At 44.6% G+C, this 18,710-nt stretch overlaps 1 protein-coding gene across 13 annotated transcripts in view; it reads right to left on the bottom strand.

Moving 5' to 3' along the window:
- Window positions 1-9,703, bottom strand: part of LOC120402303 (muscular LMNA interacting protein) — a 160,362-nt gene extending 150,659 nt beyond the window's left edge. For 11 of the 13 annotated variants that reach the window (XR_005597125.1, XR_005597127.1, XR_005597130.1 and 8 more), the window contains exon 1: window positions 9,507-9,703. Coding sequence is in view for 9 of the 13 variants with exons in the window: in XM_039532834.1 (XP_039388768.1) it covers window positions 9,507-9,569 (63 nt within the window). In the remaining 4 variants the exon portion in view is untranslated. Of the gene's footprint in view, window positions 1-365; window positions 555-9,506 lie in introns of those variants that run through there. The other 2 variants (XM_039532835.1, XM_039532832.1) reach the window with 1 other exon arrangement.
- Between the last annotated feature and the right edge of the window lie 9,007 nt (window positions 9,704-18,710).

An 18,710-nucleotide genomic window follows, 5' to 3' on the forward strand; every position in this document is an offset into this window, starting at 1 on the left:
AAAAATGCAACTGTTTGTTGGACAAACCCTCAAAAAGCCAGCACTGCATACAGAAAACATCACCCTATCTCCAATTTCACATTCCTAGGGGAAATCTTTTGGAAACACGTGACAGTTGCCAACATGCTGCATGCTTCACAATCAGGCTTCAGACAAGCACACAGCCCAGACTATGTTTCAGTGCTAATGATACTCAAGGTCTCTGCAGCCTTCACTACAGTGGCTCACAATGTGTCCCTGATCCACTTGCATGACTTTGCTACAGTAGATGGTGCAGAATTACAAAGGTTCCAGTCATTCCTCACCAAGATCCAGAGAGTAAATATACAAATATACAACTGCAGATCATCCCTGAAATGCCTCACCTGCAGGGTCCTTAGGATATGGCCTCTCCCACTCCTCTTCAACATCTCCATGAGACCACTGGGTGACAATTCAAGGAACCTGCTGCCAAGACTGTGCTGGTGATACCATCCTTAGCTCTCCTTTCCCACTGATGCAACCAAAAGGATTTCACAATGCCTGCAGGTGACTAGCACCTGGATGAAGAGCAGCTGGCTTTAACCCAACTCAGGTAAGAGTAAGTGATGCTGATTAGAAAGGGGAAACACTTCAAGGACTTGCCAGGACTCTGTCCTTCCCCTTTCATCAAAGGAATCTCCCCCTCATTTGTCAAAATGGTGCACAGCGCTGGTCCAGTTTGATTCATCACTGATCCTAGGCAATCAGTATCAGTGGTGACAAGCATTCTGGCACCTGCAGCTTGCTAGGAAAGTTCACTCTCAGATGACCCACAGATTCAACACCTCAAGGCAGGATTATTGTATCGCACTATATCTGGGGCTCGAAGGGGCAGCAATGAAGAAGCTCCAGTTTATGCAGTGCAGCAGCCCACCCCGCTGGCCAGACAGGACATTTAAAACATGCCACCTGGGTGGCTCAGCTCCCTCCTGGACTCTCCATCCACTCCCATTGCCAGGTCAAGCCTTTGGTCCTGATCTTCAAAGCCATTCAGAGGTATGGACCAGGTATTGCAGTGACCCTGTCTCCCTTTATGATCCACCAGGACAATTGCACTTCTTTGAGACGAGGCATCTCAGAACATCCCAAAGTGCATAGGAACTGCAGATAACACATCCCCGAATGAGGGGGACTCAGCTCTGACAAGCTCCCGGATGAAGTCAGACTGAGGTGGAGTCTGACCAGGGTTAGAGCAGGCTGTAACTCATTCCTCTCTGATAAACTGGGATGATCTATTCACACACACAACGCTTCACTAACTGCATCTGGGATGTACTGTGTTTGATATACACTGCTGAGAATAACTCCATTCTTATCCCACTAGACAATGAAAGTCAGGGGAACAAAGAGACTTGAACTATAATAGAAATAAAATCTTTTTTCAAGCTCCTTTAAATGTAATGTTCTACTTAATTGACACCTGTATTTTCTCCAGTTTTCCAGAGCATATTTGCTTACTGGTACTGTCAACTTTTGTTATATAGTGTAGCTGTCAAATTGACGATAAAATTGATTGTGCATTTTATACTCTTTGCAATTTTGTATCTGACCATGGATTAGGTTGAATCCAATAGACGTAACTGTTACCAAAAAAATCCAAAATTATTTTAGTTTAAATTCTTCTGCATCATAATTTCCTTTATGAGCTCATGCTTTGTTATGCAACAGTAACTTAGTGTCACACTTTGACCCTGGAGAGTTGATATATAGGAAGTTTAACCTAATTTTCTAAGGGTCAAACACTGCTCACTTTAGTCCTCAGAGCAGCTCCACAGACTTCAATGGGACTCCTTTCAAGGCATGTGGGACTTGCAATAGTTGTGGAAACATGATCCTCAACAAAAGTGTCTAGTTCAAAATCCAAGTGCATTTTTGTTGGATAAAAACTTAAGGAGTGTTTGGAGAACTGAACTGATTCGATACTGATTTGGCAGCCCCTTAAAAGAAGGGTGAAAAATATAATGATGCCCTGGTACTGAATGGGAAATACATTATATGCATTGTGCTTTGACAGTAGAGTGCTGCAGTTCTCGTTGTGGAAGGGCGTTCACTAGCAGCTCTGAAAACAATGTATCCTTCTCAGTAGGGAATCTAGTAAAGATAAGCAGAGACTGGAAAGTGTGGGGGGGACACATCATATTTCTACAAATTCCTGCTTAGGTCTCACCCGACTAAAACAGAGTGAGAGAAAAGTCAAAGGAGAGACCCGCTCAGAAAACAGAACAAATAAGAGTTTTTGGCAGAGCTGTCAGTTCACCACCACCACCACTCCTGAACCAAAGTGATCTCCCTCTGCAGGCAGGAGAGAGAAGAACAAATGCAGAGGACAAGGATTCCACAGCACGATTCCCTCCACCCAAGCTGCCTGCTGCAGGGCCGGGGGCCGGGGTCCCGGTGGGGGGGCCCGGGGGGGGGGCTGGGGGACCCCACCCTGGCTGGGCCGGCGGCCTCCGGCCGGGACCGAGCGAGGGAGCGGACCCGCAGACTGGGGCAGCAGGCAGCCGTGGTGGTGCCGCGGGGTGTGGGGACCCTCCGCGGCAGTGATGCCTGCGGGAGGTCCACCAGGCGGACGAGCACCCCTCCCGTCATGCCTGCGGCAGATCCACTCGTCCCTCGCTCCGGCCGACCTGCCGCCCGCCCCACGCCCGCGCAGAGCCTCAGGCCCGGGCTGCCCAGGCCCGGGGGGGCCCTGGGCGGGACGGGCCTGGGGGAAAATTGCCCCTCTTGCCCCCTCCCTGCCCTCAGGGGCCCTCCAGGGCCCTACTGGGGCCTGGGGCCCGCGCGGGGGGGCTGGGGGAATGCCCCTGCCTCCCCCTCTGGGCGGCCCTGGCCTGCTGTACCAGCTCACTGATGCAGTAGCATTCTAGTAGATGGAAACTGTGTCAGCCAAAAGACACAAGGATATCCCATTGGGGTGAGGTCTGCCCTGCTGCATGACCTCAATCTCCCTCTTGGTGGATTAACATAAACAGGCAGTTCCCAGAATGAAGACACAGACAAGAGCTCAGTAAGAACAGAATCTATTTAATCCTGGAAGAGGGGACAGAGGCAGCTCCCCTCCTGTTCCTGACTCCAAAACACTTCTTTCCCTGGGCAGAAACCATGCGCCACCCTGAACTTCTTCCCAGGGTTATTCTCTGAGTAAGGAGTCCTTCCCATCTGGGAGGAGCACCACATCTTTTAGGGGCTGCCTGTGGATGTGCCACACACACTGCCCCAGCCAGCACAGCAACTCGGTTACACTATTTACATTTAGATACGTTGGAAGAGAAGTTCAGGTGATGGGACTTGCACTGATGGAGTACACAGCCTAAGGCCTGTAGCATAGGTTAGGATTATTTATCATTTACTGGTTATGTGATGGTAGCCGCAAAAGAAAGACCCATCAGAATCAGGGCCTCATGTGCTAAGCACTGTACAAATACATAGGAAGAGACAGACCACAGCCTGAAGCTTTTGAAGTCTCAAGGACCCAGTAACAGATGAGGAGTGGAGGATGGAGGGGATATAATATACAGATGATTACTCGTACAAGTTTCAACTTACTTTGCTGTTTGTTTTGACTGGGGGTAGAGGAAGGTTAAAAGGAATGGCAGCAGTGGGAGTATGAATGTGTAAGAGAATAGGGAGGGTAAGAGGCATTTTGAAGGGAAGAAGAAGGGACCAGTGGGGAGTGCAGGAAGATTGAGTTTGGTATTGAGAGGGAAGAAGGGTGAGGCAAACAATGGACAAATGCTACAGAATTGCAACCACTATTCCTGTAGGTGTGGCACTTGCTTTTATGTATGAGGGCCCCTGGCTCTTCTTTGGTCCACTCCATAGGGAGATTGTCCTCTGTTCACTGGCAATAGGATCGGGGTCATTCAATAATGGCGGCTTTTTATTTTATTTTATTTGCATTTTGCCTCAAGTTTTCATGAGGATTTATGCACTAGGTACTCACCTGTCAATTTTCAATTACAATTTACAGAATAGATAGCTCAGTGCTCTAAGGAGTCAGTGAAGCAATTTGAAGAGTAGGAGTGAATGAAATTTGTTTGGAGGGAAGAAATAAAAAGATTCATCAATAAGGCCACAGCACATTAGACTATCAAGAAAATATCCCAGTTTTCTCACTCCCACACACTTAGCCAGACCTTCCTGATCCCCACTGTCCGAGACATCCAGGTGGGAGAAATCATTTTGCTAATAGGGGGGTGCATACACAGCTATCAGTTCAGGGAACTCTGTTGGTTTTTCAGGCAGATGCACAGGCAATGTAATGGTCTTTTAGACAATTGTAGAAATCTGTACAAGAGAGTTGTGACAAGCTCCACTTCACACCATCACAGAATAACAACTTCTGACTTTGAGGGATTTGATTTAAACCATTTGGTTCAGGACTAGCTGGATCCAGATATGACTTGTGAAAAGCAAATAATGATTCTCTACTCTAAAGCCTTCAGTCCTTTCTTATACAGAGCACACGTCATCATTCAAAGCATAATCCTAATGCCTCTTCAAGCAACACATGCTATTTTTTTCCACTCTACTTATTGGTTTGGCTTAATTTGTTGTCCCTCTGTGGCTTTTTTCTTTTCTTTACCATTATTTAATTTACCCTAAAAGTCAATTGTGTTTTATAAACCTGAAAAATGGTAGTGCAAAGATTGAATGTTCTCTGTTAAGGATGCCAGTGTCAATTTGCTACAATTGTTCAAATAGGAAATAGATAAAATGTGACATATAATAAAAGCCTTTCAAATGGCTGGGCAGGGCCACCCGGGGGGGGCAAGTGGGGCAATTTGCCCCGGGCCCCGCAGGGGCCCTGTGAGCCCTGGCCTGGTGGCGGTCCAGGTCTTTGGCGGCGGGGGGCCCTTCAGTGCTGCCGAAGATGCAGAGCAACCGAAGGTCCCCCCACCACCAAAATGCCCCACGAGTCCTAGCCCGGCGGCGGTCCGGGTCTTCGGCGGCATTTCGGTGGCCGGGGGCCCTTCAGTTACTCTGGGTCTTCGGCAGCATTTCGGCGGCGGGGTGGGGGGGGCCTTCAGTGCTGCCGAAGACATGGAGCGACTGAAGGGCCCCGCGCCGCCGAAATGCCGCCGAAGACCCGGACAGCTGCCAGGTGAGTACAAGTGCCGCAGCTCCCCTGCTTTGCCCCAGACCCCCTCAATCCTCTGGGTGGCCCTGTGGCTGGGAGGAGAATTCTTCCTCTATCAGTGGGTGAGAAATCAGGAATAGAATCAGGAAGATTATTTTGAACTCAGCATCTACCTTCATATCAATAGGGCTGTTCCAGAAATGCCTCTGCCTTGTGTGTGTATAACAAAGTCACAAGTGTAAAAGGATAGCTCCATGAGTCAGGTTAGGCTGATCTATTGAAGATTAACAGAGATAGAGGGGTTTTTAGAATATCTGTATCCATCTCATTTGACTTTACTGTTCACAAAATAGATCCAGTATAACCTTCCATTTCCACAGTCACTTTTAAAAAATTCTCCCAGAGACCCTGACAACAGAAATACTTGCTTCCACAAGCCAAGATAAGGGAAGCTCTTTAAAGTCAAGTCTGGACATTATTAAGTGAGATGGTAGAGAGTGCCGTATATTTATGAGGTGTGTACAAAGCAGGGCCGCCCAGAGGATTCAGGGGGCCTGGGGTCTTCGGCGGAGGGGGGCCCCCACTTCGGCGGTAATTCAGTGGTTGGGGGGGTCCTTCCGCTCCAGGACCCGCCACCGAAGTGCCCTGAAGACCCGCGGCAGGGCCCCCCCGCCGCCAAATTACTGCCAAAGCGGGACCCGACACTTCGGCGGCGGGTCCCGCTTCGACTGTAATTTGGCAGCAGGGGGTCCTTCCGCCCCAGAGTGGAAGGACCCCCCGCCACCGAAGACCCGTAGCAGAAGCAACTCTGGGGGCCTGGGCCCCACGAGAGTTTTCCGGGGCCCCCGGAGCGAGTGAAGGACCCCGCTCCAGGGGCTCTGAAAAACTCTCGTGGGGGCCCCTGCAGGGCCCAGGGCCTGGGGCAAATTGCTCCACTTGCCCCCCCCCTCCAGGGCCGCCCAGAGGATTCCGGGGGCCCAGGGTCTTCGGTGGCGGGGGGCCCTTCCGTTCCGGGACCCGCCGCCGAAGTGCAGCCTGGTCTTCGCGCAGAGGGGGCCCGCGGGCACTTCGAATTCGGGACCGCCGAAGTGCCCCAAGACCGACGCCGCCGGCCGGACCCGCCGCCAAAGTGCAGCCCGGTCTTCGGCGGTAATTCGGCGGAGGGGGGCCCCCGCCGTGGGTCTTCGGGGCACTTCGGCGGTGGGTCCCAGAATGGAAGGGCCCCCCTCCACCGAATTACCGCCGAAGACCGAGCTGAACTTCGGCGGCGGGTCCCGCTCCGTCTTCGGTGGTAATTCACCAGCGGGGGGTCCTTCCGCCCCGGAGCAGAAGGACCCCCCACCGGCAAAGACCGGGAGCAGAAGAAGCTCCTGCGCCCGGCCCCGCAAGAGTTTTCCGGGCCCCCCGGAGCAAGTGAAGAACCCCATTCCAGGGGCCCCGAAAAACTCTGGTGGGGGCCCCTGTGGGGCTCGGGGCCTGGGGCAAATTGCCCCTCTTCCCCCCCCCCCCACCTCTGGGCGGCCCTGGTACAAAGAGAACTTTTCAGGGTGTGTGGGGATATGTAGGACCAGATCCTCACTGGTCAGAGTAAATCATCCACACTTTCAATAAAAACTGATTTACATTAGCTGAGGATCTGGTCCACAGTATGGTTTGAATGAGCTACAAAGCCAGATTGCAGAAATTTAGGGGGACAATTTTTTCTGTTTATCAAAGAGTCAGAAGGCAATGACTCCTTTATGTAAAGTGAGGCTGTCCCACTTCAGAGACGTACAGTATCTTGAGTATGAACTAGTCTCTGGGTAGTCACTGAACATTTCTGAGAACTGTAGAAACCTGTGATCAGATCTTTGTTCTAATGAACAAAAGGGTGGAAATATTTGGAACAATCAGCAAATACCAGAATTTAAACCAGAATTTAAAATATTGCAGTGTAATCTAATTCATAGGGTTTAAAATATAGGATTGTTATCTCATACAGCATTTATCTTAGTTCACACATTCACAAACACTGAATACAAATACGCGGAAACACCAACAGTAATGTTTATACAGGATATCTGGATTAATTTAAGAATCTGTCAGTTTTTATGTTTGAACATTGAGCTGATCTGCTTGTTTCAAAGAGGAGAGACTCAGATCAGATGAGAAGCCCAGGGTGGATTACGAGAGGTGGGGATTTGGACTGGGAACCATCGTGTGGGGAAAAATGGGACTCAGGTGGGGTGTCCTGTCTGGGAGATGGGAACTGGGTGGGCAAGGAGATTGGGACTGGAATGAAGACGTAGGTGCCAACTTTCCCTCTGTCCAGTGGGTGCTCACCCCCCCCCCCGGCCCTGGCCCTGCCCCACCCTCGCCCCACCCCAATTCCATTCCCTTCCGCCAAGGCCCCGTCCCTGACTCATCACTTTACTGCCTCCTCCCTGGAGCACACCGCATCCCCACTCCTCCCCCTCCATCCCAGAAAGTCCCAAACGTTGCCAAACAGCTGTTAGACAGTGGGTAGGAAGTACTGGGAGAGTGAAGAGTAGGGATGCAGCACACTCAGGGGAGGAAGAGGCAAGGAGGGCGTGCAGGTGGCGGGAGCTTGGCTGCCGGTGGGTGAAGAGCACCCACTAATTTCTCCCCATGGGTGCTCCAGCCCCGCAGCACCCATGGAGTTGGCACCTATGAATGAAGAGGTGGAGGATGAGAGAAGGGACAGGCATGAGAAGACAGGAGCAGAAAGAGTCAGTTTTAGAGGGAATAGGCAGAAGGGTCTGTGACAACTTCAATACAATTCCCTCCAGAACTCAAATAGAGTCCAAGATTCCTGAGTCTCACCATTCTTCTGCTGTCACCAAATATTTGTGAAACTCACTGGGAAAATCTCTCCCACACTCACATCCTTCTCTAGTGTCTGGTCCACATCGAAATAGTAGGTTGCTGTCCTCTATCAGTTACTTTGTTAGCTCAAATGTCAGAGGTCTGTATTGTGGATCCAACCCTGTGGCTGACCCATGTGGATGTCAACATGATTCCACATAAGGGAATTTGTTTTTCTCAGTAAGATTTTTTAAAAACTACATTAGAAGAACATTAAGGTTGCAAAATCAAGTCTTAAAAGTGAGGAAATGCCAGAATTAAAGTTGCCTGGGCAAACTTAATTGGGCCTCCTTGTGTGTATGCATTATGATATACTCTTTAATTACATGTTTATATTATTTTTTCCCACAGGATCTATACAAAATGAAAACTTCGAGGGATATTTTTTTCCTGCAGCTTGTATGAATTATCTAAGTGATTTAACCTTTGATATTTTTTCTTTACGTTTTATGGATCTTGCCATAAAGATGAGAAAGATGCAGTATTTCTTGCATAGTCTGATGTGTTAATAAGGATTGACTAGCTTTCTTACAAAATACTAACAATATTATCTGAAAACTCCTTCAGGTAATACTGTTTAAAAAAACAATTTTCTACCTGAAAAATTCATAGTAGTTGAGACAGAGAAATTAGTTAACATTTTGTTTCAAGATCTCCTAGACTCACTAGCCAATCTACCTCTGTCTCAATCAGGCTCTGTGTGTAATTACCAGTTTAGGATCAGATTCTGATACCCATATTCTCACTGAGTAACACATCACCCCACAAATAGTCTCATTTAAATGGGGTTACTTGAGGAATAAGTTACTGCCAAACCTGAGTAAACTCTGGCCCACTGTGAAGTGAAATAATAGACGATAATGAAATAATAGCATTACCTTGCTCTCAGGATCACAGTACATTGTCATCTCTCTTTAAGAAACAAATCAGCAATCACTTGCACTAATTACACCGTATCACTTTATAAAGTCAAGAATAATATGACACTATGGTGATGTCTGGGAAATGACCTTTAGTATTAACAAGTTCTATTTTGCAATGTAGAGATGTATTTAAATACTATGTTACTCAAATATAAAATTGCATTTTTGACCATTCTTTTTTCTTGTGGTCACCTATTTCGGTTTAAATTCATTTTCAAGTTTCCAGCGAAGGAGCTGACAAGATTTCCTAATCAACCTTCCCTTTATTGAAGTATATTTATGTAAAATAACCTGCAAGAGCACAAAAACACTCTGATACAGAAATCCTGGAAGAAAACTGAGTAATAGGCCTGGGTTTGGGTTATATAATTGTACTGACTTAGTTTTGCACTCTGCAACTACACAAATGTCACTAATGAAATTCCATCATTTCCACTGAAAGATATCATCATAATTCATTTCAACATGCACCACTAAGCCTGCTAATCTTCAAGGTCACTGGCTAGAGGAAGCGTAGAAACATTATTGGAACCTTTCTAAGGTTCAACAGTTGCTTTGCCTTTCCTCCTCACCATTAAGTTTAAAATGTTTGTAGAGTAAACCTCAACACGTCTTACCGTCAGCTTCTCCTTTAAGGTCTGTTTTGCTGAGATTTCTTTTCTGTGCTTTTCTAACTCCATGTCCCAGAAAAAGAGGCTCAGATCCTGGGTAGAAGTGATTTAATCTGACTACATATTAGATATCACTGTACTTTTCAAGTTGTGAGACAGAGCTCTATCAGGCAGTGCTGGTGATAATTTCTGGTTAGCCAGTGCTTCCATTTATAGACGTAGAAACTTCACAAATAGAATCCTAGAGAGAAGGCAGGCAGCTGGCCTCAGATAACAATAAATGTTATTTTGGCATCAAAGCAAACTGTTTAATGTGAGTACTGTTGTAGCAGGTTTTTTGTTACCTGCACCCCTCCCCCCAAAATAAGCTTGTGTTTAAAGACTCCCTGAAAAGGACCTGGAAAGCAATAGCTACATCGCAGTAGAACTTATTCTTGAATGCACAGTTTATTAGCCAACTAAAATGACAAATATGATTAGCTTGTATGATATGATGTTACATAGACACAGAGTAACCAGAGCAACATTTGAAAAAGGATACATACGTTTGTCTATGGATCTTTCTCAGTTACCAGAGTCTGCTGTTGAGCAGTCCCACTAGAATTTAATGTAGAGATGTATTCTCCTCATGTCCTTCTAATAATAGGACATGCTATATTAAATGTCGTCTTGATCTTCTGAAATGCAAAAACAAAATCAGAACATTGTATCTGTGCTACAAGGGTTAATACACTCAAGAACTGGTCAGTGTAGATATAAAATATCATTGTATTTAAAGCCCATTACATATCAAGGGAGATGGGCTTTTAAAGTGAGTTAACTATAGAAGAATAACCTGGCTTGGATTCACGATGATAAAGTCAGGAGTCCAATATTAGAAACTGTGGTGGGAGGAGGTTCTCTCCTTGGCTGTGCTGTAGATTCCAAGGTTTACAACACAACCACTGGTTGCTACATCAACTAGGCCAATGCTGATATCTTCTGAGTGATTCGCATGCACAGTTTGTTCTGCAGTTCCTAGTAACTAATAGGGAAAAGTCCAATTGCAAACACAGTTGTGTAAAAAAAAAAAAAAAATTGCTACCAAATCAGAATAGATTCTTTGATGGTTCAGAGACATATCAGAAAAATTAAACTTTTCTTCATGAAATTGGCACTGTAGGTGTCATATGCTGGGATTATATTAAGAGAATTTCAATTACTACTAGAGGACCATCCTCTTTTGCCTGAAGCACTCTGAAACCTGCTTCTGGTTCTTATCTAGTAAAAACCTAGTTTTGGCTTCATGGAATTGTTAACTTGTTTGCCACTGTAGAAGTGGATCAGCAGGTAGCGATCGATCTATTGGGGATCGATATATTGCGTGTAGTGTAGACGCAATAAATCGATCCTTGATCGCTCTCCCATCAACTGCTGAACTCCAGCAGTGCAAAAGAGGGAAGCAAATGTGACGGGGGAGCCGCAGCCATCGATCCAGTGCCACGAGGATGCAAAATAAGTAATTTTAATTCGATCTAAGATAAGTCAACTTCAGCTACGCTATTCTCGTAGCTGAAGTTGCATATCTTAGATTGATCCCCCCCACAGGGTAAACCAGGGGTTATTTTGTTGTAAACTGTACCCACATGATCTTCAGAGCTTCAGATGGGAAGGAAAGAGCAGAGAAAAATCATGAGAGGATAATTAAATAAAACTGGCAAAAAAAAAAGAAAGTTGACAAAACTCATTTTTCCTTCTTTGTTCATAATAAAGAAGAAGTTTTTTCTATAGTTATCTTTTATTCTCTCTTTTATCTTTGCTTTATAGAAGTGCAAGACCATGGGTGGAAGAGTGAAGGAGTGAAGGAAGGGAAATGTAAAGAACCACTCACGTTTACAAGGTGGGACTAGTAGAAAAAATATATAATTTTACTTAAAATTGGGAAGCTAAAAAAAAAAATACCCTCATTGATCCTTCTGAAAAAGATGGGGCAGAAAAAACACAAAGAAGTGGCATAAACACAGGGGGAAAATAGCATCACCCCTCTCTTGGTCAGGAATGAGAAAAGTACTAAAACAACTCACCTCTCTTCTGTGAGGATGAAATTCCTCCCTGGGCCGAGGGACTAGCACAAGGCCTATGCACCACTTATGCCATCAAAATAGTGCTTAAGTGGGATTTAAACAGCAGCTTATATTACATTGTTGCACAGGGGTGAATGTCACCCAAAGTCATTAATCCTTCTATGGAGCAATGCCACAGAAGCACAACGATGTTCCTTGTTCTCTTCCAGGCATTTTCTAATTTGAGTATGCCAGAGCCAAGTGGATTAGAAAATTGTACCATCTGCTTTCTGAAAATTCCCATAGCACATACGAAAACCTGAAATCTCTATTACTATTAATGTGGCATTTTAAAGTAATTTCAGATTAGAGAAAGTAAAAAATGGTCCCAAGTCAAAATATTCTGCCCTTGTGTTGGAAAGAAAATAAATGTGCAGCAATGTAATATAAACTCTACCTTGGGGCCATAGTTTGATATCACTGCATCCTTGGTATCGTAGTCACTTAGTTATTGTTTTCACTATACATAGATGGATGGGAGTCAAATACTCAAAATTCACAGAAAATCTGCTTCAGTTGCCAAAGTGGAAGAAAAAACAATATGAGGTAGTGGTGACGCACAGAATAGAAAGTTACCTGCATAGCATTGGTTAAAGGGGGAGCCAGATTTCAGTGGAGCTACACCAGTTGACACAAACTGAGGATCTGGCTCTTAAGTGTTTATTCTCTGCATTTTTAATATAGGTGGCCTCTGTCTCCTATTTCGTACACTAGTTTTACACCAGTATAAGTCCATTGATTTTAGTGGTGTTACTCCTGATTTCCTTTGCTGAAAGGGAAAGGAGAATAAGGCCCAGGCTGTTTAAATAGAGAGACAATAAATTACTGGACTACCCTTGATCCAAAGCCTATTGAAGTTCATGGAAAGTTTCCTGTTGACTATGATGGGCTCTAGATCAAGCCCATAGACTAGAGGCTGATGTACTTTATTAGGGGTCTAAGCTGTGTGTTACAGGACAGACCTTCAGCCTATGCTAGAAAAGTTAGGACTTGCTCACACAGGACATACAAGTAATACATGTAGCCAATATTATATATTACTGAGGGGGATCTAATTCAGTTGCAGACAATGTCAGGATGTCTGCTGCACCCTGTCAAATACAACTAAGAAGAGCACATGCTTCCTTCTGAGCATTAGCACATGATCATAACTCCCATGATTAATCAAATCTACCTGCACCATGATATATGAGCACTTTCTCTACCTGAAAAGAGATTGTTCTTTTCAATCCCTCCCTCACTGATATAATTGTACATTTTAATATATTACTTATCAGAGGAAAGCTAAAGGTAAAAAGTCAGTCTGAATCTTGCTCTGCAGGCATCAAGGTTTGTGATCATCCTAATCTCTGCAGAAAACAAATGCAATAGTCATGAACCAGCATCTGAGAAAGCTCGGTCCCCTGTATTTGAGAGTCTTGTGGTCTGTCCCAATACAGAATCATTATGAATGGCCAGTGGGAGGCTTTCAATTGACCTTAATCAACTTTAGAAGAGGTGCAAAATTACAACTGAGCGGCACAGCACATTGAGAAAAAAGGCTAATCTGTGGTCATGCTGATGACCACAAATTCAGACTATTGGAGAATAGGGCTCAATAGAGGGCGGACTGGCAGACTAGCATATGGTTTACACCTGTTAAGTGGTGGTGGATACTTCTTTGAATCTTTATTTGGACTCTAAGAACCCACCCAGTTTTTATTCACTTTCAGTGTCTTATATTGTTGCCACTTTTGTCTCACCCAAGGGGAGCTGGATGTGGATCTCCCCAGCACCTTTCAATGCTGCTTCTGAATCACGCAGAAAAGTTACTGAGTAACAACCACACCCTTAATATCAAGAGGTCCCCCCACAATAGGGGGAGGGATTGAGAAGATCCTTATGACACATGTACCCAATTAGTTCATTAATTGAGTTATCATGGCAGACTCGTGTTATTTCATATCTAATCAATGTGTGATGAATAGATTTAAGCTGTAGATATAGGTATAGATACAAGTAGGATAGAATTATAGGAGTATAAAATTGACAAGCTTTTGAAGAAAGGAATGTGTATTAGGTATATAGGTAAAATAAGGCCATAATGCAAGGCCTACAGGCTAAGGCCTGTAAGATTTCAGCTTAGCCTTACTATGCCCCAGGCTTAAGGATGTTTGACATAAGTAGGTGACCCAGGAATAACCCTATGCTAGTAAAATTACAAGATTACGGTAAAGAATGTGCCAATAGTGATATTCTGGGAAAACATACTTCCATGAACCCATCTAGACCACAAGGCTAGATGTCTGTAACATCATGAAAAGTTCTCTTACTGCAAGTGACCATGGGAACATGTTTACATAAATGTTAATAAGATGCTAATAAAAATAAGGAGAACTACAAGAACAACCTATGAGAAATAGGGCACCCCCAAATATATGGTGTGTGGAAGTATAGATAAGGAAAAGGAAATTCTCATGCATATGCATAAGGTGTTAAGTGTGATCATACTAAAAAGATAACAAAGGTTCAATGGTATGGATAGGGAGGGAAGACCTCAGCAGGAATCACCCCTCTAACGATGACCACATTCTTCAGAGACCCACCAGCCTCTGTAACACCTTTGGTCATACGCATATAAATTCAACTGTAGCTATTGCATGGGCTCTCTCAAGTTTTGTATGCATCTATGTGATTGTAACCTTAATCATTTGCTTACAATGTACAATACAGACAAGGTTCCAGACTTGTGACTGTGTTTGTAATCATTGTCTTCATTCTTCTTATGTTTCTAGAGCCTCCCAATCTAAGAAAATTGTAAAGAATAACATTCAGTCTATTGTTCTGAAATATGTAGCACCACAGGAGCTGAGCTGACACCCGAGGGACACTATAATTTAACACAGAACTATCAATTCAATTTAAAATAGATGTAACCCATCTGCAAGTTGGAGTGAGCAGCAAGAAGGGCTAGGTTCAATATCTAGGGGGTTCCTTTTCAACAATACAACCAAACCCAGCTCTCACTCAGTAACCTGGGGAAATTTCACTCTACCCTCTGGGCACATCTAAGAGGCAATTCTTCCCCTCTTACAAGCACAGAGTCTGAGGTAGAAAGAGTTTCTTTAATAAATGTAACCTAGTATTAATCTGAGAAAACAGCACAAAGACAATTAATAAACATAAAAGCATGAGCAAGACACCCTCCTCAGAGTACGCTGGGCAGTGTCCTTTGCTTCAGGTTCTTGAGTCCAACACCCAAGTTCTTGTAGTGCGCTCCCCCCCCCGTTAACACCCCACTCACAGCTGTTGTCCCTAGTCAGAGCAGACCCAGAGTTCATAGGTACATCTGTGTGAATTCTCCTCCCACCATAAGTGGGGGGAGGGGCAAATGCCACCATCTTTGCCCCCGCCGGCTCGCTGCACCCAGCATGACCACTGCCAGTCAATCTCTTAGTAATTTTAGCTCTGTGCTGGCTGGGCAGAAACACAGTCCTGCCACAAGTGATTTCAGCTTTCACTGATTTCCAGCTCAGGGCACACAGGGCAGAAGCACAGTCCTATCACAACTGGTTTCAGCTATGATTGGGCAATTAAAATAACGAAGAGGTTCCTAATGAAGCCTATTTAGCTCTATTCTTTGAACTGTGGGAGAGGGAGGGAACAGGTTAAATCAGTCTAGGGAAGATCCTTTGTGAGGGTGTACAACCTCCTGGCTGTGGATACCTATACTCACCACTCTTACTTTCACGGGGCTCTGACAGAGCTCCTGGCTTAATGAGGTTCTTTCAACTGAGGGTGGCCCCCTCATTTGGGACAGATTAAGCACAGTCCTGATTTCCTGTATTCCTACAATAATTACAACATTGGTAACTGTATTTCACTACCCCTGCATTCAGTACTAAGGTGATTTGTACACAACATCTGCCAAAGTCGATCACTTTGACACTGCAGTATCTGCTGAATATGTAAACAGAGCAGGAGCAAACTGTATTTACATAAACACATCCGAAGTCTCTCCGCCTCCCAGCTAGCTGTCAGGAAAGCATTCATTCAGACCCTGCTTACATAGAGGCTACACACAATTCATATTTCAATAACGATTTCCCATCAACACCCTTATAGTGTTGCCTATTAGATCTATCCATCAAGTCACTTACAATAAAAAAATTGGTCCAAGTGTCTTCATCACACTGTTCATCTACTATGCCTTGAATAGAGGAATACAAAAAAAAGTGTGACAAAAACCCTGAAAAGGGTAAAAATAGCAAAAATGGGGAGCTGCAGTTATTACCCCACTCCCTATAAAAATGCAGAATCACATCCCCATGTATTGCATTCAACTGGCTCTCCATGGGCTACAGAATGGGAGCAGGTTGTATTGGAGGTAGGGATGGAACCAGAGAACAGCAACTCCCCTGGTGATCTGCTGGATAAAACACTGGGAAAGTCAGTAGAAGCTGACACCAATCTTCTAACCCCCACATTGGAAGTGATGAGTAGGGCATCGGTGCAGCATCAGGACCAACAGCATCATGGTTCCTGAGTGATTCTGCTGCCTGTAGGGGAGAGAAACTCAGGAAACAGACATGCCAAACCCATGAAAAAAAAATGCAGAAAGTGGGCTTGGTTTTGATGTAATTGGCTTGTGAGCTGCTTGTTGACTAGTTTTTGGCTTGAGGGTTGTTGCTTGTTTGGCTTGTAGCTTACTGCTCATTGCAGCTTGATGCTTCTTTTTTCCGATCTGCTCCTGGCAAGCAGGAGCAAGGGGGGGAGGGCAAGAGAGTCAGTGATGCACAGTGGGCCCACCACAGTCCCAGACTGCACGCGGGGTGGGGCGGATCTAGCCACATAGAGTGTTGGGGTTCCTAGGGACTGGCTTGTTTTGGCCTTGTTTTGAAATGGAATTAGCTTGATTTGGGGCTTATTGTGAAAGTCGGGGTGCTTATTTACTGCATGAAAGTTAGCAACTGTGTCAGGAAATAATGCAGAGAGACTCCCACACCCTGAAATCTGCTGGATTGGAAGCAAAATGCCCTAGGGAACCTCAGGTTTCTTGTGATTTGGAGGACAAACACATGGGGACACCTGTGCCCAAACTGGCTTAGATTTCCTTCTTTGACAGGGTAACTGGTTTGGGGGATGGGGGAATGCAGTGGACATAATATACCGGGACTTTAGCAAGGAGCTTTTGACAGAGTCCCACATGACATTCTGATAAGTAAGCTGGAGCAACATGGGCTTAGCAGAACTACCAGTAAGTGGATACATAATTGGTTAAACAACCACAAACAAAGAGTAACTATTAATGGAATGATGTCAGATTGGAAGGAGGTCTCAAGCGGGTTTCCACAGAGATCTGTTCTGGGTCTAGTGTTATCTAAGATCTTTATTAATGACCTGAATGTAGGAAGAGAGCGCATATCAAATTTGCAGATGACACAAAGATGGGGGCGGGGGAGGAGTTGCAAACACTTTGGAGGATAAAGCTAAAATTCAAAGGGATCTTGATAAATTATAGAACTGGGTTGTAGACAACAAAATGAAATTCAACAAAGACAAATGTAAGGTGCTACACTCAGGGAAGAAAACCAAATGCACAAATACAGAAAGGGGGGAAATTGGCATGAGAGGATCTGGGAGTTATTGTAGATCACAACTTCAAACACAAGTCAGCGATGTGATGCTGTTGCAAAAAAACAGCAAATGCAATTTTGGGTTGCATTAACAGAGGCATAGTGTGCAAGTCACAGGAGGTGATAGTACTGCTCCACTCGGCACTGGTTAGGTATCAGCTGGAGTTCTGTGTCCAATTTTAGTCACCAATATATAGAAAGGATGTAGAGAAACTAGAAAGGATCCAGAGGTGAGTGACAAAGATGATCAAGTAAGCAAATGCTGAAGGAACTGTGTATGTTTAGTTTGGAAAAGAGATTAAGCGGGGACATGACAGCGGTCTTCAAATACTTGAAAGGCTGCCATAAAAAAGATGGAGAAAAGTTGTTCTCTCTTGCCAAAGAGGGCAGGACAAGAGGCAATGGGCTCAAACTACGTCATCGTGGATTTAGATTAAATCTCAGTAAAAACTTCTTAGCTGTAAGAACAATAGGACAACGGAACAGACTGCCTAGGGAAGTTGTGGAAGCTTCTTCACTGGAGGTTTTCAAAAGGAGGCTGGATGGTTTAGACACAACAAATCCTGCATTTTGACAGGAGGTTAGACTTTCACTGGCTTACTTTTGTGGTCCCTTCTAACTCTATGGCTCTGTAATTTTATGACTGTGGCAGTGATCCTATGAGCTGGTCTAGAAGCACTTTTCTTTCTTCCCTGGGTTATCCGGGGGTGAAGGGAGCGCTTGGTCCTTATGATGTAAAGGCATTATTCTAAGAGTTTTCTAATATACTGTGTCAGCAACTTTCATATTTCCTATTTTTTCTTTACAAAGAACAATACTCCTCCTGGGGTGTTGAGTGATATATATTTTATGGGCTTTTTCTCCATAAATTACTGTGTTATTTCCAGTACTTTCTACAAACTATAAACACTGAACTTCTGACAGTCACTTTTCTTTTCAGAACATGGCACCAAAATGCGAGCAACACAGCAGGAGGCAACAGAGAGATCCATATTCGGGGGGGGGGGGGGGAGGGATGAGAAGCAAAAATTGTTGTAGTCCCCAAATAGCAGCAATTTATAGGTTGACAATTTAATGAGATATATTTTCTGTGCTCAGTTCGTCGGCGATGCTTGGAAAAGAAAATAGGTTAGTAACAATTTCCACATCACATTGGATCACATATTTATTTGATCACACAACACCCATATTTCTTTTATTATTCACATTTGTCATGCACCCAGCCATGCTGCTGCAACACTGGATCCCCAGGCTGTGCGGAATGTGTGTCCGACATGTATTGTCTTTGTCTTAACTTCAGGGACAATGTCTTTATGATTGTGCTGAAACACACTACTGGAAGTTAATGAATATTAGGTCCAATATGAAGTCCTGACACATATCTTACTCAGATGATAAATCATTTATGTCAATTAAGTAGTCTGAAATTAAGGCTGACATTTTAAGATTTCTTGAGGTTTGGAAGGAACATTTTGACCATTTATTTTTTAAAA

This window comes from Mauremys reevesii, linkage group 3 (genome assembly GCF_016161935.1).
Source record: "Mauremys reevesii isolate NIE-2019 linkage group 3, ASM1616193v1, whole genome shotgun sequence".
NCBI lineage: Eukaryota > Metazoa > Chordata > Testudines > Geoemydidae > Mauremys > Mauremys reevesii.